This window comes from Sabethes cyaneus, chromosome 1 (assembly GCF_943734655.1).
Source record: "Sabethes cyaneus chromosome 1, idSabCyanKW18_F2, whole genome shotgun sequence".
In the NCBI taxonomy this organism is placed as follows: Eukaryota; Metazoa; Arthropoda; class Insecta; order Diptera; family Culicidae; genus Sabethes; species Sabethes cyaneus.
Genome location: NC_071353.1, coordinates 128,280,824 through 128,305,218, shown reverse-complemented (window position 1 = coordinate 128,305,218; position 24,395 = coordinate 128,280,824). Strand labels below are relative to the sequence as shown.

The 24,395-nt window shown below is 37.1% G+C and overlaps 1 protein-coding gene across 1 annotated transcript in view; it reads left to right on the top strand.

The window, feature by feature from the left end:
• LOC128746218 (dopamine receptor 3-like) overlaps nucleotides 1–20,674 on the top strand; it is a 77,400-nt gene extending 56,726 nt beyond the window's left edge. Inside the window, exons 4-10 of the mRNA XM_053843266.1 lie at nucleotides 4,779–5,219; nucleotides 5,291–5,736; nucleotides 13,475–13,888; nucleotides 13,951–14,022; nucleotides 19,254–19,423; nucleotides 20,395–20,576; nucleotides 20,640–20,674. Of these exons, the coding sequence (XP_053699241.1) occupies nucleotides 4,779–5,219; nucleotides 5,291–5,736; nucleotides 13,475–13,888; nucleotides 13,951–14,022; nucleotides 19,254–19,423; nucleotides 20,395–20,576; nucleotides 20,640–20,674 (1,760 nt within the window). The remainder of the gene's footprint in view (nucleotides 1–4,778; nucleotides 5,220–5,290; nucleotides 5,737–13,474; nucleotides 13,889–13,950; nucleotides 14,023–19,253; nucleotides 19,424–20,394; nucleotides 20,577–20,639) is intronic.
• The last annotated feature ends 3,721 nt before the right edge of the window (nucleotides 20,675–24,395 follow it).

Sequence of the window (24,395 nt, the reverse complement as noted above, 5' to 3'; positions counted from 1 at the left end):
GTAACGAAAAATTATTTTCTTGGGTACATTGGATACCATTTTACACATTCGCATATAACAATACCGTTCACACTAACACTGGATACACACCTTTTTATTTAGTATTCGGAAAAAATAGTAACATGCCTTCAAATTTAACAAATGATAATCCAGTGCCTATTTATGACATAGACAACTATAGCAAGCAATTGACGTTAAAGTTACAAGTATGCCATCAAGAAATAAGAGAAAACCTTCTTTCTAGCAAGATGAAAAGAACAATGAAAAATAACTTAAACATTGTACCAAAATGTTATAACAAAGATGACTTAGTCCTAATTAAAAATGAAATAGGTAAAAAATTGGACAATAAATTTATAGGTCCATACAGAGTAGTAGAGGACATAGACCCAAATATAAGGGTAGTGATCAATGGTAAAGAGGATATAATACATAAAAATAGAATAAAAAGTTATAAGGAATGAATATAATAATACATATAATTTGAAACAATAGGACGTGTGGTGGACGATTGCTTTATAATGAGTTCTTTCAAATTACATGGGAATAATACGCATTATATAAATCCTAGTTCATATTTCCTTGTTTAGTTTAAAAATTCTTAACTATAGATAACAATTTTTAAAAAATGTAAATAGGGCGTGTGGTGGACGCTCGTGATTGAAATGGTTCAGCGCGACGCGGATCGTTTATGCTGTATAAGCGTAAACGGACTGTACCGCGTCGAACGGTGACAATTATACGCTGACACAGCGCATAGCGTAAAACGTACGACACATAGCATAGGAAGAAATATTTCAGTACAATATAGTCGAGAACGACACGTTACGAGGAACACATCTAGTATTCTTACTCCAAACCGAACCGCCATATCCCAAGAATATTGCAACCTACTCCTCAGGATGTTTTTATAACCTCTATTAGAATCAGGTTATAAGCTTAAGTAGTCGTACTACGCTCTGCTGAAAGCAGCAATAAAACCGATTAAGCTTTCGCTGCTTAACAACCACCGCCATAATGTAATAAAGCCTTTCGCTTTTCGCTTTGATAAATCTGTTTGGATAAGGTGTTACCGTTTTACTAGCTCTTGCGGTTTGATAAGCAACCGCGATAAGATCAATTTTGATTGATGCACCATTTTTTATAGCTACGTCACACTTATGGTAAGATACGTGGTGCAGCAAACAAGTTTTATCGTGGTAATGTAAGCAACCACAATAAATTTGTTTTATTAACAGTTTAACAGTTCACACTTATATATTGCTCTAGCTAGCTGTGTGTTTTGACTTGTATCCTCCTGGTATTGCGTAATACCACAATAAAACCAGGGTTAACAATTAAATCCGCAATGAAACCTCTATAAAATTCAAATAAAACCAATTGGCCTTAGAATAGTTACTCGGGATCTTTTAGAATGGTTATAGATTTCTTTTAAACTTCCTTTTATCTTCTTCAAGTCATTTGAACTTCTTTGAAAACATTTCAACATATTTTCTCATCAGTATTTTTTAGATTCCTTAAGAATTCTTTTAGAGTTCTTGAAACTATTTTTATACTTCTTAAAGGCTTTTTCAGATTCCTCTTGAATTTCTTTCAAACTTCTTTTAGAATTCTTTCAGATTACTTCTGCATTACTTTTAGATTTCTGTTTGACTTCTTTCAGATTTTTTAGACCTCTTTTGGACTTGCTTTAGACTTTTTTTAGACTTCTTCGAACATTTTTAAGGCATTTAGACTCCTTTTAGGTTTCTTTTAGACTTTTCCAAGACTTGTTTTAGATTTTGCTTAGATTTCTTCTAGACTTCCTTTACACTTTTTGGATCTCTTTTACAACTCTTTCTATTTCTTTTAGACTTCTTCATTTAGATTTTTTTTGGCTTTATTTAGATTTCTGTTTGATTTCTTTTAGACTTCTTTTAGATTCTTTTTGGGCTCCTTTGGACTTATTTTCTACTACTTTTAGACTTTTTTAGACTTCTATTATACAAATTCTATTAGATTAGACAGAGATTTATTTTAGACCACTAGTAGATATCTTTTAGGCTTCTTTTATGCATTTTTTAGACTTCTTTTAGATATCTTTTAGACTTTTTTTAGTCTTTTTAGCCGTCTTTAAGATTTCTCAAAACTTTTTTTATACTTCCTTCAGGCTTGCTTAAGATCATTTCAAACTTCTTTTAGACCTCCGTTAGTTTCTTTTTTAATTTCTTTTAAACCCTTAGATTTTTCTTAGATTTCTTTTGTAGTTCTTTTATACTTCTTACAGACTAGCAATAGACTTATTGTGGACTTCTTTTACACTTTATTAAGACTTTTTTTTATTATAGTCTCTTTCACAGCTTACGTCATTCGTGACTTTTGCGGTGTTGGGATTCGAACCCGGATCCTCGGCGTGAGAGGCGTGAATGCAACCACACCGGGATTGACCCCTTATTTATCAAGACTTTTTTCTTATCAACATCTTTTAGATTTTTTTCGGACATGTTTTATACTTCTTTCGAAACTGTTTTAAATTTCTTTTAGATTTCTATTGCATTTCTTTTAAACTTTTTTTACGTTGAAACGATAGGCCACTACTGGCATGAAGTCTTGAAATATAAGAACTTTCGTACTTGATTGGTTGAAAAATAAGAATCACACTTTTAATACCTCGATATAGTGGTCCCCTCGTTCGCCAAGGGGCCTAAGAGTTTAAAAAAAAGTAGAATTTTTAGCAAACCTTGATGTATATATCACGTAATATTTCCTAAAATTGCAATGAAACAATTAACAAATGGCATCCCAAGCAACAACGTGAGTTTTATTGTACTCTTATGGTGGTCTTCAAAACCAATTTTGGTCTTAAATACCATCATAAGAGTGTATCAAAACCCAAATTGTTACTTGGGATGGCTTTAACATTAACAAAGAAGAAGACCATGGCTTATGTTTTGTAGAAAGATTTAACATTATGTACATAAGTATTGTAAATCTTGCTACAGATAATTAATTGTTTCATTTAGTTAATCCCAATGCAACCTAATTTTTTGAATGTTAGCATATTTTCTCAGCTTTTCAATGGTGGTCTTAAAATGAATATCGGTGGGGGGCTCAAGGTGAAAACTAGCAATTTTCAATAAGGCAACCAAATCCAACATGGCCACCAAAAAATTTTTACTCAAATTGAAAGCCCTATTCTTCTCCTTTATATAATCATGAGATTTGTTAGTTGTTTCATTGCAAATTTAGAAAATATCATATGATATTGATCTCAAGGTTTGCTGAAGATTCAACTTTTTTAGGCCCATCGGCGAACGAGGGGTCCACTGTTTTGAGGTATTAAAAATGTAATTCTAATTTTTTAATCATTTTCATCCAATCACGTACAAACCAACTTCATGCGCAGTACATTTTACAGGCTCTAAAAAATTTGAATGCCTCAAAAGGCCCTGTACCTGACGGAATCCCTCCAGTTTTCATGAAAAATCTTGCAATGGAGTTTACAACTCCTTTGTTTTGGCTTTTTAATTTGCCGCTGGAGTCCAGAATCTTTCCAAAAATATGGAAAAGCTCATTTCTAGTGCCTATATTTAAATCGAGCCGGAAATCTGACGTACGTAACTATCGTGGTATTGCCATAATCTCTTGCATTCCAAAACTTTTCGAAGCAATTTTATTAATGAAAAATTATTCCTTCAAATATTACACTTCCTTAAGACTTTATTTAAACTTTTGTTAGCTCTCCTCTATACTTCTTTTATGCTTCCTTTAGACTTCTTATTATTTCTTTTATACTTTTTATACGTCTCTTAAACTCTTATTAGACTTTGAAAAAATGAACAAAATCGGAAAAAATGGCTTTGGAGATTTTAAAAGTTTATTTTTCTATTTTGTGAAAAAAATGTGAAGATTTTTACATTGTACAATTTTATTGTACAAAATGTAGACATTTTTCAAATTGTATCGATTTCAAATATTTTACAAATTTTTGACGTAAAAATCTGAGCTTAACCCTCTAACGGGCAACATCCTAAAAACGATGCAATCAAGCTAATGACTATTTTTTCATGGAAGTACAATAAAAAGATGCTCAAGTGTTGATTTTCGTGCAAAATTATTGTCTGTTGTTATTGTCTGGAGGGGCGCCAGGTCAAAAAAAACTTTAGTTTCTCTTTTTGTTTCCCATGTCTAACGCTCTATCCAGATATTTTTTGAACTCAGATATCTTACAAAATTGAAATAAAGCATGCAAATTATACACACAAAAATTTTAAAGTCAATCATTTTGTTCTAGATGTCCTTTTTTCAAATGTAAATATATACTCTTTTCGCGCAATAATTTTTTACGGAATTTTCCTGAATTTTTGTTTTTAATAGATGATAACTTTTGAATATATAGTCAAAATGTTTTGATATCAAAATGTCAAGAAATCTGTTCTGAACACATTTTTCATATTTTCAATTGAAATCAAATTACATATGTGGCTCTGGAGCTTTAAAAGCGAAAGACGTCGGCGTTACCCGTTAAAGGGTTAAATCAGCTTATATGCCTTATTGATTTACACTATGGTTTGAATGGTTGTTTTACTCTTAACTTCAAGAGAAAGTTCGCACTCGTTTACATATAAAATAGAAGATTCGCACCACCGCTCCTCAATATTTTGTTAGCCCAAAAGGCACCATTAATGATTATTATTGATCATAAATAAATATTACATTATTTCCCCCTCATTCATATGTAAAAGTTCATTCAACTGACGAAACAAACGAATAATTAAATTCCACATTTATCCCGCCAGCCGTCTCGGTGTCGGTTGCCGTGTGGACGCTGGTGGCAATATCCTTGGAGCGCTATTTCGCCATCTGCCGGCCGCTGTCGTCCCGTCGTTGGCAGACGCAGTTTCATGCCTACAAGATGATCACCATGGTGTGGCTACTTAGCTTCCTAGCTAATGCACCCCTCTGCTACGTTCAGCGGTTACAGCCGGTTCATCGAAATGTAATCCACACCGCCTCGGCTGGCACGTCGATGAAATGTCGAGAGATGTGGCCGGATCGGACCTACGAGCGGGCGTACGTGCTTTTCCTAGACGCCGGGTTGCTGGTGTTTCCACTGCTGACGATGGGATTCGCATATTGCATGATTGTATCCAAACTGTGGCGTGGGTTGAGGCGCGAAATTTCCCACACGGCATACCAAAAACATAAACGTAAGTACAAAACTTTACAAAAGCTGCTCGGCATTAAGCCCGGAATCAACACTGCCAATCCTCAATTATCACCTATTACCATCCTGTCTCTTGTTATACAGTACAGATAAACAATTCAACAAAAGAGTCCCCAAGTGGCCTCATCGTTGACAGCACTTTCAGCACCGCAATCGGAAAAAAATCAATAGCTTCCAGGACGGAAAACTCCTGCTATCTACTGACAACGACACCAAACGTTGGCTCTTCCAACCGGGCAACAGGCCACTGTACAAAACGTAACAACGGCTCGTCGGCGGGAAAATTTGTCACCGAGAATTGCCCGTGGGCGGGAAACCTATACTCCAGTGAACGACCTGCCACGGTAATCGGCGTCAGTGCCAAAAGCAATAACAACAACAATAACTATTGCTATGTCAATAACGTAATACAGCACCCGGTGGCACTTGGTGGCAGTGGTTCGTCTTCCTCGACAGCTGTCAAGCGACCAGCATCATCATCATCATCATCATCATCAACCAGATTCCGATTTCTACGTGATTTTATGAAGGTAAGTTCAGAAACATTCTGCAACATTCTCAAACTGATAAACAAGAGGGAAATGAAATTGGAATTTCGAAATAGCTATACGGACAAGGAAAATCAAATTCAAATTGTTTTCCGTAATAACCTTGGTTGACAGCCTGACACGGAAGACACATGTACTTACTGGAAGAAACTCTGTGCTTTATTAATTCATCTCAATTTCTCGTACATTGACGCCGAACATCTGCCGTGGAAACTGCCGACCGGTGCGTGTTATTGCTAAATTATTAGATTAAACATTCAAAGCACATCGAAACACGAACTTTTAGGAAGCAAACTTCGCTACACGTACCGTTCACCTTCTAGGATGATGGAGCACGTATCGCGGCTTCCGGTTCTAGTACTTCATTCGAGTGCTTCGCGTACAATCCAACGACCTCAGGGTAGAAGAAAATAATAAGGGTGATGTTTAAATCATCAAGTATGCAGCGCAAGCTTCTCGATTAAATCAGAGCCAACTTTCTGTAAACAGAACAAAAACTTTGTTGTCTAAAAGGGGTCTGTTTTCGGAGAAGTCGGCATAAAGTTAATGCCCTTAAAGATAACAATAGCATTCAATTGATTTTTTTTTTGAGAAGTGTGACCTTTTTCCTGGGATAACATTTTGTTGCAACCGAAGGTGGAGCAACCAAAATCCGCCCTGTTTACGACAATGGAATGATTTTATTCAAGTCAATTTAGAATTTTCGATTATGATGTTGATTTTTTAAGAATTAACAAATCTTTTACATTAATCAAAACTTCTTCTACGAGTTGATTTGCGTGGAAAAAATAACAAATTTTCCATTATCCAAGTTAATGATTTGGCAAGGCGTAGCTGTAGAAAGAAAACCAAGATTTTCATGAAGTTTTTGGAGCGTCTTAGTAGAATACGAAACCTAAAAATAAAAAATAAGAAAACTTATCCAATTTAATTCTACTATGTGTATTTTCAATGACAGATACGTATTTCGCCTACGACTTGCAGGCTTCGAAAACAGACACTGAGGAAGCCTGCAAGTCGTAGGCGAAATACGTATCTGTCATTGAATAAAATACACATAGTAGAATTAAATTGGATAAGTTTTCTTATTTTTTATTTTTAGGCAAGATTTTCATGACTAGAGGCAACTATGTATGAACAATTTCAGAATTACAATTGACTTCAGAAAATATTTTTGCCATTCATTCGATCACACGAAGATCCTGTGAAGTTCTGGTTCAACTTAGCCAGCTGCCATTATAACCGTTTCGTCGTCGAGTGGTATAAGCAAAATAATAATAATTTTATTGAAAAAAGACACTTGGCCGTCCAAGTTCAACTCCAAATCCAAGACCAAGTCCAAGTCCAAGTCCAAGTCAAAGTCCAAGTCCAAGTCCAAGTCCAAGTCCAAGTCCAAGTCCAAGTCCAAGTCCAAGTCCAAGTCCAAGTCCAAGTCCAAGTCCAAGTCCAAGTCCAAGTCCAAGTCCAAGTCCAAGTCCAAGTCCAAGTCCAAGTCCAAGTCCAAGTCCAAGTCCAAGTCCAAGTCCAAGTCCAAGTCCAAGTCCAAGTCCAAGTCCAAGTCCAAGTCCAAGTCCAAGTCCAAGTCCAAGTCCAAGTCCAAGTCCAAGTCCAAGTCCAAGTCCAAGTCCAAGTCCAAGTCCAAGTCCAAGTCCAAGTCCAAGTCCAAGTCCAAGTCCAAGTTCAAGTCCAAGTCCAAGTCCAAGTCCAAGTCCAAGTCCAAGTCCAAATCCAAGTCCAAGTCCAAGTCCAAGTCCAAGTCCAAGTCCAAGTCCAAGTCCAAGTCCAAGTCCAAGTACAAGTCCAAGTCCAAGTCCAAGTCCAAGTCCAAGTCCAAGTCCAAGTACAAGTCCAAGTCCAAGTACAAGTCCAAGTCCAAGTCCAAGTCCAAGTCCAAGTCCAAGTCCAAGTCCAAGTCCAAGTCCAAGTCCAAGTCCAAGTCCAAGTCCAAGTCCAAGTCCAAGTCCAAGTCCAAGTCCAAGTTCAAGTCCAAGTCCAAGTCCAAGTCCAAGTCCAAGTCCAAGTCCAAATCCAAGTCCAAGTCCAAGTCCAAGTCCAAGTCCAAGTCCAAGTCCAAGTCCAAGTCCAAGTCCAAGTACAAGTCCAAGTCCAAGTCCAAGTCCAAGTCCAAGTCCAAGTCCAAGTACAAGTCCAAGTCCAAGTACAAGTCCAAGTCCAAGTCCAACTCCAAGTCCAAGTCCAAGTCCAAGTCCAAGTCCAAGTCCAAGTCCAAGTCCAAGTCCAAGTCCAAGTCCAAGTCCAAGTCCAAGTCCAAGTCCAAGTCCAAGTCCAAGTCCAAGTCCAAGTCCAAGTCCAAGTTCAAGTTCAAGTCCAAGTCCAAGTCCAAGTCCAAGTCCAAATCCAAGTCCAAGTCCAAGTCCAAGTCCAAGTCCAAGTCCAAGTCCAAGTACAAGTCCAAGTCCAAGTCCAAGTCCAAGTCCAAGTCCAAGTCCAAGTCCAAGTCCAAGCACATGCACAAGTCCAAGTCCAAGTCCAAGTGCAAGTCCAAGTCCAAGTGCAAGGCCAAGTGCAAGTCCAAGTCCAAGTGCAAGTGCAAGTCCAAGTCCAGGTCCAAGTCCAAATCCTGGTCCAGGTCCAAGTCCAGGACTCCGGACAGTTTGAACTATAGTTTGATACGGGCACATAGTTACTTCAGGATTTTTGATAACTTGCTGGAAAAGTGCCAACGCCGATTGAATTTAAGACTTAAACACGCGTCGTTCATTTGACGGATCTCGGAAGTAGTTTTTGTTTACAAAATAATAGTTATTTTAATTACACTATTCTTTTTTCATTTTTTCTGCCTATCACAACACATTGAATATATTTTCGTCACCATAACTTTTATTTTGAGCACAAAAACAACTTTCGAAATTTCAAAAATCAATGCCGCGTATTTGAACGCAAAAAAGGAACAGAAAATACGCTTGAGAATTATCAAAACATAGTTTACGAAAGAACAAAAGCAAAGTAGTATTACTATTTTAAACTCATTGAAAAGAACTAGTCTAGAGCTACATATTTCGTTTCATTGCACCTTCCACATGCACACATGTTTCCAAAATCCGAAAATCTATTTTTCGCTTTGTAGTCATCATTTTCAACGATTTTTAAGACTACTCAGAAAAATTAATATTTCGGAAAAATTAATCGATCCAGTTCCCAACCAATTAACTTTTCCGAGAGTCCACTGTACCTACATCGTTAGTAACAATTCGAACTTCATCCTATACTATGAAGCCTATGATTTCCAGGATAAAAAATCAGTCGTGAAATCGCGGAAAGCATTAACTAAAGGCTGGTCAGCAGGTGTCTCCGAAGAAAAACGACAGACGTTTAAAGACAGACTAAAAGCCACAGAAGATCTTTCATACAATTTGAAACATGTTATTTTTATGTTATTACATGATTTGTATAAAGTTCATTAAGTGAATTTGCTGTAAAAAGTGTATTTTTATTTTGATCCATAATATGATGAAAATTGTTTCATAATTGTGACCGCTCCCAAAAGTGATCCATAATTGTGTATTTGATGAGTCATGATATAAAATTGATTTCCGTTTGAAAACGTACACTAAATGGGTTTAATAACTGAATTAACTGAAATGTGACATATTTCTGTAACTAAAGACATTTATAAACTGCTTTTAAACATTAGTTCGCGCTAGAATTGATTGTTTTAAACTCATACTTCTGCTTAAATGGTCCATAATTGTGGGGAAACATTAACACTTCTAACACGGAATACAAATAGAAATTTCAAACAACGGAATTTCCGAAAATCGATAAAGAAATTCATTCGATTTTGTCGTTTTTCTCTTTTTTTTTGCATGGAAAATAAGGCCATTGCAAATCATATTTAATCACCCCCCCCCCCCCCCCCCCTTGGAAATTGGCTTGAAAAATCGGGGGGCAAAAAAATAATTTGTAGGATATGAGTCAAATTTAATGTTATGAAATCAATTGTCTGTGGGCTCTACAGTCTGGAAAACTCGAAAAATGAGTCTCCGAGTTGAATTAACGCTTCTAGCACGAACAGAAATGGAAATTCGAACAATGGAATTTCCGAAAATTGTCCAAAAAATTTTTCCTTCGTTTTTGTCTTTTTTCGTATATCTTTGCATAGAAAATAATAACGTATATATTATAGAATAAAGTCGGTTTTCACGTTTAAACCTTAAATAAAAATTCTTAAAATCCATGTTTTTTTTTGCTCGATTAAAAAATTTACTTTGTTTTGTTTTCGCCCCCCCCTTCAGTGGCCGAACACCGGATGGACAAAAACTTTATAAAATATTTGTAATGGCCTAATTACGTATATATAAAAAGCAAGAATAGATTCAGTTTTCCCGTTTAAACTTTAAGTAAAAATGCTTAAAACGTAGTTTTTTCTGTTCGATTAAAAAAATCTCTTTGTTTTGTTTTTCGCCCTCCACCCCCCCCCCCCCCCCTTCAGTTGGCCAACACCGGAAGGACAAAAACTTTTTTAAATATTTGTAATGGCCTTATTTTTGAGTTAAATTTTTTTATTTAAAAAAGAGAAAAAACATTAAACCCTTTCCAAAAGTTAGGCTTGTTAGACTAGCATCGTACCTCGAAACTAGCTGAGGCGACAAGTTACACATGACCAAAAAAGAAGAAAAACACAAATGACTGTACCTTTGTTTCTACCACCGCCGAGAAGATAAATAAAAGATGTTATCTCTTGGTCTGTGCGATAGAAACAAGCAGTGCGTTGCCGACATCGCAACAAGTCTCGGAACTAAAACCTATACCAAGTGTGTTTTTTTCTTTCTTCAATTATTCGCATCAGACACTTCCAAAATTGATTACGTCACGAACGCGTATAGTCATATACCAGTAAATAAAAAAGAAAAATCACGCCCGGTAGTGATTTCAATCACGAGATTTGCCGCAGCTATGGTCGGTTACGCACTACACGTTTCTATCGCACTGACCGAATGGATAACAGTCTATCTTCTCGGTGGTAGAAACAAACAGCAGTCATACAAAAAATAATATCGTCGCATAGGAAGTGTGTGATGCGCATACGAGAAATTATAGAATTGGTAGAAGACTACCTAATATAACGGGCGGCAGCAGTTTAGTGTACCAACCGAAAGAACGTGGGTACGAGCCCCATCTATCATTGCGAAACTTCCCAGTTATCCAATATCGAAATTTTCCGAAACTTTCCAGTTATCCTATTAATCATTTTTCATTCCATTCTCGCCGCCAAAAATTGTTTTAGACTGATAATACAAGATATACTCAAAACAACGTTTATTTCTAAATAATATGTATAGAGTTAGCTAGGACCGAAAAAGTACATTTTGGAGTACAAGCGGAGTCTCTATCTCTATCTTAAGAAACACATTTTGTTTTCATAGTACCAGCCATTTTCAACACCCGCTAGTAATTATTTGCCGTAAAAACATTTCTCTATAATTTCAAATTTACTTTCAAAAATCTGGGATGCCAATTTGTCTGGTTTTCTATCCGCCGGCCTATATAGCCTATAGTAACTATATTCAAAATAGCACAAAATAGTCAATGTATGGGCCGTCATTATTATTTGCATTTGAGGGGAAGAGTGGTAACTGGGAAGCTGCAATGCAGGCTTTTGATTTCGTGCCATGAATAGTACATCTAATTTTGATTTTGGTTGGTTTTTGTATGCTATAAGCTATTTTGGAAGGATTGAAAATACTCAATCAAGCTGTTTATCATCCTCATTGTTCCAGACTCACTGGTAATGGCCAAAGCCCAAAAAAAGGCCATTCATAACGACGCACCCCTTATGATGTGCATGATTTAATCTACTAATTGTGTTCCCAATTATGGGAGAATTATGCAACTTAATTCGCATCATGCTCTATCTCAACTGATTTTTCCCACACTGAACGTTCTCTTTAACGCTTGCCTACTATTTTATTCATGCTGTTTGCTATGGTAATGGAAAATATACCCAAAATGTGCGTTGATGAGCGATCTCTGTGGCAAGAAACGTGATTCCGTGGTACAATAGCATATGGGTTGAATCAACACCGGTGATAATAAATTAACAAGATCGCATTCTCGACATTCATTTATTTTCAGAATAAACTTCGGAGTGTTCCTTGCCAGCTTCCGATGAGCACTGACAGATTTACTCGACGCGTTGCTCGTACACGATGTCACGAACCGTGCGAGCTGTACGTGCTAGGGGATATTTCCCTGTTGTGAAACGGCCCCGGTTGTGAAACACCCATCGTTTTTGACGTGTTTATTAAACTTTCACTACCAAATTACTACCAACGGCTCGTCTCATTGTACTCTACCTTTTGAGCAAACAACAATCAAAATACAGCTTTTAGAATGTTTTGTAGGAAATGTGTTCAAAAAACCTACCAAAAAAGTTTTTTGGAATATTTTGGGATTGATTTTTTTGTCTATCAAATAAAATAGAAAAAAGGCAGTAAAATGCATATAACCTTAGTTTTGGACCTCTATTTCATTACACAGACAAATTTTAAGTGAAATAATTCACTCAAAAAATTTTACATAAATTTTTACAAACTCGTCGTTTCCCCGGTTGTGAAACAGTGAAGTTCTCCGGTTATGAAAAATCCAGAAAATCGATTATTCAATACTTTAATGATCACAAACATTTTCAACACACTTTTCAGGCACTTGAGAGCCAAATCAACATATTTGAGATCTAGAACTGCCTGTTTTTACATACATTGGTTACAATTTAGATTTAGATGACTAAATTAAGAAACTGATAAATTACTTTGCATTTAAGGTGTTTTCCGTTAATAAATGAATGTAATATTTTATTTTCATTTCATAATTCGTTATTTTCTTCTTTATTTTTATTTTCTTTTATGGATTTTTCGGAGTGGGGGACACTTTGTTTTTGGTCAAAAAATTCTATGTCTCCCAATTTCGCTATAACTTTTTTGTTTCAAGCAAAAAATATATGCTGTTTTTAGCAAAAACATACATAAGTCTTCAATCCTTCAAATGCTTTAAAAAGATATGGAATTAAATAATCTGTTCAAAAGCTATGACCAAAAAACAAAACCTGTTTCATAACCGGGGACATTCCCCTATATATTCAAATGAAAAACAACATTCCTACTAAATAAAAGACAGTACATAGTCACATTTTATCTAGCTTAACCCCAGCAGCGTATAGTTAAGGGTCGAAACTTTCAGCACAGAAAACGATACTTGAAATTTCAACCGTTCCTGTGCACTTCAAGGCAACAAGACAAGAAGACAAGAAAACGATACTTGAAATTTCAACCGTTCCTGTGCACTTCAAGGCAACAAGACAAGAAGACAAAATGCAATTAATCGTAAGCAATTACAAAAGTTTTTTATCCTGCTGCAGCTGTGCTCGAGAACAGTATTGCGCGATCCGTGGTAATTATTTGTTTTTCCTCACTTGGCCCCTGATCCGCTGAAGGTCCTTCAGCTGGCAAGTTTCCAACTTTGGCAATTATCAAAATTACTGCTCAATTACAATAATGATTTGAGCATAACTTTTCTCGTTGACGCTTCAGGTAACCAGAACTAAGTACATTGTACGTATGCAGATCTGAGTGAATAATGAATAACTAATCCACAATCTTTATATTAAACTAGTTTCTTGGAAAAGAAAATATTATTCTTTTAATACATTTTTTGCCTCAGAGTTTTGATACGAAAAGGTAAGCAGTTTTCTTCCTTTCAGACCCGTCGCCAAAGAGGATCCAACCATACAAGCGTGCCAAAATCGAACAATTTACCATTAAACAAACCGAAAGGAATGTTCGCTTCTTCTCCGAACCGTCTGCAGACGCTAACCTGTAGCACAGCGAATGGCAATCTGTACAGCAACAATAACATCTACAGCGTTACCACGGAGACGACCCTAACCGATCGGGCAGCTAGTACAACCGTTACGGCCGGAAGCTCTTCGACGCTGGGCTTGCGCCGGCATGCGTCGACCGCTGAAATTGGATCATTAACGCCGGAACCACCGATGAAGCATCGCGAACTTCCGATAGAAAATCTTGTAGAAGATTCATATATAGCGGCCACGTCCCTGTCGCGGCATGCCATACGATCGACGTACATGGACAAAAGTATCGAAGCGAAGAAAAAGGTGCCAGCAAACGGTCTGGTTCTCAGTTAACTTTTACTTACCCTGCAAAATATTCTCCACAGGTGATTCGGATGCTCTTCGTCATTATTGTCGAATTTTTCGTCTGCTGGGCTCCTCTGCATATTCTCAACACGGTAAGTACAAGTTGCTTCTCTAAATAGTGGTGAAATTATCTGACATTTTGTGGTTAAACTAGCGCCGTTGAAGTTAATTGTATCAAATATTACTCGTTGTACCACATGACAAGACACTACTCATCATCATCTACGATGATCCGTAGTGGAAAGTTGATTTATTCGTTAAAGCCTCATGTCTTGATGTAATTGATATCGTCGGATTAATCCACAGATTCAACTAGTCTAATTCCAAGAACAGCTGTACTCGATCGACTGAATCGTACGCTCCCTTTTGTGACCCGAACAAAAGTCCAAATATGTAAAATCAATCTGAACAATCTGAAAATTTTAAATCAAAGAGAGTACAAAACTTTAAAAATTCATAAATTCAATATTTCAAATCTCTAAAAGCCTAAAAAATTCAAGCTTCAAAAATTAACATTAAAAAACTACAAATTCCACCAAAATTCCACAGGTAAAAGTCAAACTCAAAAGGTCAAAAAGTCCACAGCTTATTCTCCACAGTTATGAGAAAGATTCGTGTCTTAAAAGTTCACAAACTCTAAAATGCATTAGGCCAGAATCAAAAACTAAAACGTTCAAAATCCGATTGTTGTAAAAGTACAAAAGTGGTCTAAAAGATCAAATGTCCAAAAGACCAACAAATTTCAAAAAACTGCAAACAGAAAGCAGAAAAAAGAAGAAATGAAACAGAAAACTGAAAACAGAAAAACATAAAAATGCAAAAACAGAAAAGACAGAAAAACCTGAAAAAGAAAAACAGCAAACAGATAGATTAGCGGAAAAGAGAAAAATTGAAACAGGAAAGATAAACAAATAAACACAAAAAATACAAAAAAGAAACAGAAAAATAGACAAACAGATAACACAAACGGTCCAGCGCCTCTATGGTTCAAAGGTACAAGTACCAGCCAACCACATGCCCTGGCGGGTGTTGTGGGTTCGAATCCGGTTATAATCTCAGATTACAGCTTGGTTCGACTCATGCACCTTCCAGCATTGGACAAAAGGTAGGAGTCAAAATGACTACTTGTCAAGCATAGCTACCAATACCCCCCCTTCCTTTCCGCTCTTCCCCCCCCCCTTTACCAAACAATTTTCATTTATTTCCCCTACCGTCCCTTCATCAATTGTAGAACCATCGTTTCAACAAGATAAAATAAAATACAGAGTAACAGAAATGAAATAAACAAGTACAAAGAAGAAGAAAAAACAGAAAAATAGAGTAACAGAAAAGCAGATAAAAAGATAAACAATGAATAGACAAATAGGACAATGGAAAAACAAAAAAGAACAGAAAAATTGCAAAATAGATAAGCCGACAAACAGAAAAAAACTGAAAATAAGAAATCAGAAAAACTGACAACAGAAAAATAGAAAACAGGAAACGATAAAACAGAAAAACAAATAAATAGCTGAACCAAAAACCATGGATAGTATAAATGCAAAATGCAGCAACAGGTAAATAGATAAAAGGCAGAAAAAACAGAGAAACAAAAATCGATTAACAGAAAAATAGAAAACAGATGAAAAACAAAAAACAAACAGCAGAAAATCAGAAAACAAGAAATGTAAAAAGTGAAACTCGGAAAACAGAAAACAGAAATACAGAAAGCAGAAAACAGAACACAGAAAACTTAATATAGAAAAGAGAAAGCTAAAACAAAAAACAAGACAGAAAAACAAAAAAAGGGAAACACAAAAACGGAAACAGAAAAATTATATAATCATAAAATAGAAACAGGTAAATAGCAAAACAAAACAACCGAAGAATCCAAAAAACAATAAATAGCAAAACGGATAACAGAAAAACAAAAGAACAACAGTACAGAAAATCAGAAATACAAAAAAATGGAAAAACAAAACAACAGAACATGATCAGAAAACAGAAAAACAAAGAAACATGTTCGTAATCGTCTTTAGGTTAGTCCAGTTGCTAACGGGACTAGTTTCTTCACACAGTAAAATAAAACATAGGATTGTCTCACGGCAAACATCCGCCAACGGTGGTGGCTGCTAGTGCACTGATACGACTGCATCACATTCGGTCGAACGGACGATTTTCTTTTCTGACTAGATTCGGCTCAACAATAGAAGCTAACTGCGAGGGAATATTACAATGCGGCTTTCTGCCGCAACAAAACAGAAATATAGAAAATCAAAGAAGCAAAACAAAACAGCAGAAAAATAGCAAACAAAACACAAAGAACAGATAAACGAAAAACAGCAACCCTAAAACAAAACAAAACAGAAATAATCAAGACGAAAAAACGGAGCAACAAATAACTGAAAAATGTATTAATATTTTTTGAAACGATGGTTCTACAATTGATGAAGGGACGGTAGGAGAAAGAAATGAAACAAATTTTTTTTTTTTGGAGAAAGAGGGGAAGAGCGGAAAGGAAGGGGGGGGGGGGGGGGGGTATTGGTAGCTATGCTTGACAAGTAGTCATTTTGACTCCTACCTTTTGTCCAATGCTGGAAGGTGCATGAGTCGAACCAACCTTCCAGCATTGGACAAAAGGTAGGAGTCAAAATGACTACTTGTCAAGCATAGCTACCAATACCCCCCCCCCTTCCTTTCCGCTCTTCCCCTCCTTCTCCAAAAAAAAATTTTTGTTTCATTTCTTTCCCCTACCGTCCCTTCATCAATTGTAGAACCATCGTTTCAAAAAATATTAATATATATATATGACCGCATTTCAAGGTCAAGACTAAAAACTTGAGATTAGTCTATGAAAAATGTAGATAAGAGAAAGCCAAAAATAGACAAATAGAGAAAAACTGAAAAGTATAGTAGCCTAGTTTAGGTAATTGGGGAAAACAGCAAAATATAGTAACAGAAAAACGAATAAAAAGATAACCAATAAACAGTCAAATAACACAACAGAAACAATGAAAAAAGAAAGAGAAGCAGAAAAAAGAAAAGAAAAGAGAGCAGAGAACAGAAAAATTGACCACAGAAACACAAGAAAAGGAAAACAGGAAACGAAAAAACAGAAAAACTAACAGACCGGTAAACAAGAAACAATATAAACGAAAAAACAAAAATCTGCAAACTGCAGCAACAGGTAAACATACAAACAGATAAAACACAAAAATAACAGAAAAATAGAAAAAGATATTAGAAGATAAAAATATTAACAGAAAAGCTGAAGAATGGAAAACAAAACAGCAGAAACAGAACACAGAAAACGGAAAACTAAAAATAGAAAACAGGAAACAACAGCAAAAAAAAACGAAAACAGAACAGCAGGGCAGCAATGAACAGCAAAGCATATTAAAAGCAAGCAGAAAAATGAAGAATCCGAAAAATTTAAAAACTGTAAAACATCAACAGAAAGACAAAAGAAGTCAAAAAACATAAACTAAAAAGCAAAAAGCAAAACGTATAACAAAAAAACCAAACTCGTGTTTTAGTCTTTTGACCTTGAAATGCGGTCAGGCATATATTAATATTTTTTTGAAACGATGGTTCTACAATTGATGAAGGGACGGTAAGGGAAAGTAATGATGAAGGATTTTTGGGAATGGAGGAGAAAGAGTGGCTACCTATTACCCACCCCCCCTTCCTTTCCACTCTTTCTCCTCCATTCCCAAAAACCCTTCTTCATTACTTTCCCTTACCGTCCCTTCATCAATTCTAGAACCATCGTTTCAAAAAAATATGAATAGCAAAAGACAACTAAATAGAAAAAAAGAAAACAGGAAAACCAAACCAAAAATACAGAACAACAAGAAAATAGAAAAATAGACAAACAAAAATACCGCAGAAAATCAGAAAACAAAAACCGGCAACCAGAGAACAAAAAAACACAAACAGTAAAAGAGTAAAACAGTAAACCAGTAAAACAGTAAATCAGTACAACAGTAAAATAGTAAAACATTTAAAAAAATAAAACAGTAAAACAGTAAAACAGTAAAACAGTAAAACAGTAAAACAGTAAAACAGTAAAACAGTAAAACAGTAAAACAGTAAAACAGTAAAACAGTAAAACAGTAAAACAGTAAAACAGTAAAACAGTAAAACAGTAAAACAGTAAAACAGTAAAACAGTAAAACAGTAAAACAGTAAAACAGTAAAACAGTAAAACAGTAAAACAGTAAAACAGTAAAACAGTAAAGCAGTAAAACAGTAAAACCGTAAAACAGTAAAACAGTAAAACAGTAAAAGAGTAAGACAGTAAAACAGTTAAACAGTTAAACAGTTAAACAGCTAAATAGTTAAACAGTAAAACAGTAAAAGAATAAAACAGTAACAGTAACAATAACAGTAACAGAAAAACAGATCAACAAAGAAACAGGAAAATAAAAAAACAGTAAAATATGAAAACAGGAAAAAAGGAACATAGAAACAGTTATACAAAAGCACGGAACAGAAAACCAATAACCAAAAAACAAGAAAACAAAAAAAAAGAAAAACAAAAAGAAAATGACAAACAAAAAACAGAGAATCAGAACAAAAACAAAGATGCAGAAAAATATAATAAAAAACAGAAAACAAAATAAAACAGAGTAACAAAAAGCTAAAAATAAAATAAAACAATAACTAAAAATAAAAAATAACAAAAAACGGAACAACAAAGAAAAAGAAAGATATAAAAATTCAAAAACAGGAAAAAAGAAACAGAAAAACAGTTAAACAGAATAACGGAACAAAGGAAAACCATAAAACAAACAAAAAACAGGTGAAGAAAAAAAAACTAAAAATACCATTGAACGAAAAAAACGGAACAAAAACAAAGATTCAGGAAAACAGAAAAACAATGGGAACAGAACAACAAAAAACAGAACGAAAACAAATAATTTTAAAAACACAAACACGAAAAAACGGAAAACAGTAAAATAAATTGTCGGTGCTCGAAAAGGTCAATTTCCAGCTCTGTATCGTTTTAACCTTGGTTCTCAATCAGCTTAAATAAATCAGAGACGTGATTGATTTTTGTCAGCTTTTTTCCCAGCCCAGCACCGGAATACACTTCAACGCTGCCATGTTTTCCTATTCATGATTTAACATCGTTATTCTTGCTTCAGTGCTTTCGATAATAACAGAGGGGATTTGAAATGAAGGAAAACATCCGCCGTTCAATACGAATCAAGTTATTTTGAATCGAATGAGCTTAGTCACTGAACGAGAGGTTTCATACAAATCAATACACCATCTACAATGTCCTGTAGTGCAATGATAATAACTGGTACAATAATAACAGTCCTGTGGCTCCTTTCAGGTGTATCTTTACGCACCCGCTTCCGTCTACAAATATGTCAACAGCAACGGTATTGCCCTGGTGCAGCTAATGGCCTACATCAGCTCCTGCTGCAATCCGATAACCTACTGCTTCATGAATCGACGATTTCGACAGGCATTTCTCAACATATTCGGCTGCTATCAGCATCGGTAAGTGTTAATTTGCTTTGTGGGCTTTGAAATGTAAATTGTTACTCCTAGACTGGATGTTTGATGTAGAGCTCCTAGGGGAAATTTCTCACTTCCCGAATGAGAATGAAATGCGAAATGATATCGACTTTAATAGAACTAGAGTTGTTTCTCTGTATCGAGATAGAATGCCACTCGGGCTCTGATTCGTTCTTCCAATCAGAAAACGAACTTCAAACAAACTTTATACACGTTGACAGAAATCAAATTCGTTGTTTCAATCTTGATTATTATAGCAACACTCTTTGTAATGAAAGTTCCTTCAAATCAAAATCGGGGAATTTGTTTTGTTTGGACACATCCATTAACTTGAACCAGTGACGTGCAAAATTGTTCCCAAATGATAAATTTATTCTTTTTATCACTAATGAAGACACAAACGAGTGCTTCAAGTGCCATTACTGAGCTAATTTCATGTTTCAAAGAATTGTGCCTGAAATGTATTCAATCAGCCAAAATTAATACGGATGACTTTATCTTAGAAAAATACTCATCTAGTCTCTTTATTGGTGATTGTATTCAATTATATCCATATAGCCCAAGTAGTGCTGGCGGCCGTTCAAAAGAAAATAAATAAATAAAAAATAAGCATTCAGTTATGCAAATTCTATCGCTTTCTGCAGAATTCGCAAGTGGACGAGTAGTGGGGGGTACTGCTTGAACAAAGAATAGAAGGGTGGTAAATTCCTGCAATCCTTCGGGAGCTACACTGAAATCCTGCGAATAATAAACCACTTATTGCACTTCGCGGAATTCTGGAATGTTGTTGACTTGGAACTAGAATCAACAGAATTTCATATCAGTCAGTGCATTTCATTCCAGGGTATGGTTAAAATCCGAGCGAGTTTTACATTTTTTAATGTTCCTTATTTGCTATTGCTCATCATCAATAATTTTCCAATTCATTCAATCCTACTGCATTCCTTAACCAGAGCAATGCTGTGCTTATTGTGCTGCTTCGGAACCGACGACGACGCACCGAATGCCGATCCCAACTCCGGTGGTTCCCGCGCCATACCAGGCAACTCCTGTGGTACAGCGGGAGCAAATAATTCCGACGTATCTGGAAATGATTCCATCACCTACGTGGGTCGTAGCATTGTTCAACGTTCCGGTAAATATGAAAACAAAACTTTAAAATGAAATTACTTTCTCACGAAAAACCATCCGTTCGCAGAAATCATGGTGCTAGAATCCGAGGATCGGGTTTAGCACCGGCTCCGACCACGTAACGAGTTCTGTTTCTCTGGTCAACTCTATCAGTTCGAATCGAATCACGCAAGTGACGCAGGTAAGTGGAAAGCATTTCTCGCGAACTCTACAGAAGGTATCTTTTTTTCTTTTTCTCGTCTCAGATCATCGAAACAGACCCCGAAGATGCAACTTTCCGTTTCAGGATTACGTGGTCAAAGTCGTCTGCCTCGGCTAATCATCCCAAGCAAACCAACAACGGTTGTGATAAAGAACGATATTCCTAAGTCAGTATGAATGTAACTAGTAAAGGAAACCCGGTGGTCGATAGAAACGAATGGCAATAGTATATTGTACATGATTGTGATTTAATATTATTAGAACTCTAAAATGTCTCAAACACTCATAAGCAATTAGCTTGGATTCCGACAGAGAATTGATACATAATTGAAAATAATTTACTGAATGTCGTCCATTCCGGAAGTTTAATGGCCCATAACGTGCAACCTCCTTCAAGAATCGTGAAAAAAATCCTCTGCAACTGTTGAAAATCAATGTGAAAGTGGTGTATTAAAAAGTTTAATAACTTACAAAGTGTTCACCGGTTAGATTGCATGTACTGCGGCGTGCTTAAAATTGGAAAATATATTTTCTATGTGATATTGAGCATCGAACGTTGGTAGCATTTACTTCATTTCATGATATACTTTTGAATATTTTTCTTACCGAAATTCCCAAAAATCTACAAAGTTGAATTACTACTTTATTTGGAGGCCAGTCCTAGTTGAACGTAGCGTCTTATGATTGGCGAACTGAACCTAATTTCCTGATTGAATGCGCAGCTGGAGGCCTTCCAAAACTCGTGCTGTTATCTGTGGTCAATCCCGAATCTTAGCAATCCCTAATCTACCTACCATCTCTTGTTCGTCGTAGTCAACGATTTATGGTCCGTAGCAGGTGCTGCACTTTTCTTCATGTTTGTCGTCGTCTGTAGTCTTCGACGAAGTTGATTTTAGTGCAATTTTTCCAGCATCCATTTTCAGTTTAGCGTATAGATTGACTGCGTCTTCCCAAAGTTTCTGGCTAAAGTGTCGAAGTCATCTGCGAATCCCAGCAGCTGTCTACTCTTGCTGAAAATCGTGTCTCTCATTTCTATGCTCATTGAATGCTCGTTGAATGATCTCCTCGAGGATATTGTGCAATAACATGCAGGACAGACCTTGTATCAATGCAGGTGGTGTGGGAGAGAGCGAGGGCAAATTAAAAAATATATAAAGGTCACCTTGTCTCAATCTTCGACCCACCTCGAAGGACTCGAGGGTGCCTCATAGAGTTACTCAAAACACATCGCTCGAACCAATGTTGCTTTAATCAGTCTTCCATACCTGGTTCGATTAACTATATCGTATGCTGCCTTATAGTAAATAAATATGTCTGGCGTAATCACAGTTTAATTTACACAGGAAAATTTGATCCCTGGTAGCGTGAACTCTCATGAAGCCCGCTTCGAAGTTTCCTAAAAATCCTTGAACTATCGATGACAGCTGGTGTAACAAGATAGGGAGAGTACTTCATAGGCGGCATTATGCCGATCGATGTATGTATGCATACTGGCACAGCTAAGCTAGGAGATGCGCATTTGAGCATCTGTCTCCGGAATGAAAGGCGGCTCAAACAGCGTCTGTCTCGGAGCTAGAGGCTGAATATGAAATGCCGATCCATCAGCGCGATGTAGGTATGCTGACTCCGGTAAGGTATCTAGTATATCGAAACTCTCACATACCGTAAACAACGAAAATGGAAATACGAAACAGTAAACAGATCAATCCTATACCAACCTACACGGCACAGCAAAGAACAAGGAAACGATTGAAAACTTGGTACCTGGAATGTGCGAACTCTCCATGAACGCTTGCTCGAGAACTATATCAATTCGAAGTTCAAAGAGAGTTCACAGGCACTTCTTTCTAGTACCACATCTACTATGGCCGGTAGAACGGCAGAATATGGATCCGGTTTCGTAGTGTCAGGAAACCAAAGCAACCAGTTATCCCGTAGATGACCCTGTATGTGTGTTGATAACTATGGGCAAATTCTTCAACTACAGCGTAATCAACGTCTATGCTTTGATAGATGATAAATCCAACGATGCTAAGGATGACTTTAACGACAGGCTCGAGAGAACAAGGGAGAGTGGGGAATGGCCTATCGTGGGGATCCATCCTTTCATTGGAAGATGAAGCCTTCACATGTCGACCAACGATGTCATATAACAGTCGGTTAATATTTAATGACAGTGCTGTCACACTCCGACAACGTAGGACCTTCCTAGGACCGTAGCCGCCTTTTTGGTCCAGAAAGTATTCGCAACACGAACCTACTTCTCGATTCATGAATGGCTTCAATGCATTACATCATGCATTATTTCAATGCAACATATTATAACCATTGGCATGAGCTCGGATGCGATTAGACATAGACTTAGTTTATACTTCAGAGAACAATTACGTTAACTTTAATACTATTTATTTTCTTCTTCTTCAGCAGCATAGAGCCAGGGTGGCTCGTGCTGTTTCAAGCACTCGTCTCCATTCAACTCGGTCTTGGGCCACTCGTCGCCAATTTCCTACTCGTCTCAGAAGTCGCAAATCACTTTCGACCTGGTCGAGCCATCGTGCACGTTGGGCCCCCCTGTTCCTGGTGCCGGCGGGGTTGTTGAAGAGGATTATTTTCGTCGCACTGTCGTCCGGCATCCTTACGACGAGTCCGGCCCACCGTAGCCTGCTAACTTTCGCTAGATGTACGATGGGAGTCTCCCCAAGCAGTGCCTTTAGCTCGTGATTCATACGCCTCCGCCACTCTCCGCTTTCAGTTTGTACTCCGCCAAATATCGTCCGCAGCACTTTCCGCTCAAACACGGCAAGGGTGCGCATGTCCTCCGTAAGCAGCGTCACGACTTCAAGTCCATCAAGAACTACCGGTCTAATAATGGTTTTGTACATTGTTAGCTTCGTGCGGCGCCGTATGCTTCCTGATCGTAGCGTTTTACGAAGGGCCTAGTAGGCCCGATTTCCCGCTTGGATGCGCCGCTGGATCTCCTTACTAGTGTTGTTGTTCACGGTCACCAACGATCCCAAATACACGAACTCCTCCACCACTTCTAGTTCGTCGCCGTCAACGGTTACCGTCCGTGGGAGGCGCGCGTTTGTTTCCTTTGAGCCTCTTCCTTTCATGTATTTGGTCTTCGACGCATTTATTTTTAGCCCAATTCTCCTCTCCGCTTTCAGTCTGGCGTAGATTGCCTCCGACGTCGCAAAGTTCCTGGCAATGATATCGAAGTCATCTGCAAAGCCTAGAAGTGGGCTACTCTTGGTAAAAATCGTGCCTCTCGTTTCGATGCCCGCTCGTCGGATCACCCCCTCAAGAGCGATGTTGAACAGCATGCAAGATAGACCGTCACCTTGTCTCAACCCTCGCCGCGTCTCGAAGGGACTCGAGAGTGTCCTAGAGATGCGTACGAAACACATCACACAATCCAATGTAGCTCTAATTAGTCGCGTCAGTGTGTCCGGAAAACCGTATTCGTGCATTATCTGCCATAGCTTGTCTCGATCGACTGTATCGTATGCTGCTTTGAAATCAATAAAGATGTGATGCGTGGGCACGTTGTACTCCCGACATTTCTGCAAGATCGGTCGGATAGTAAAAATTTGGTCCGCAATTGCGCGAGCCACCATGAAAC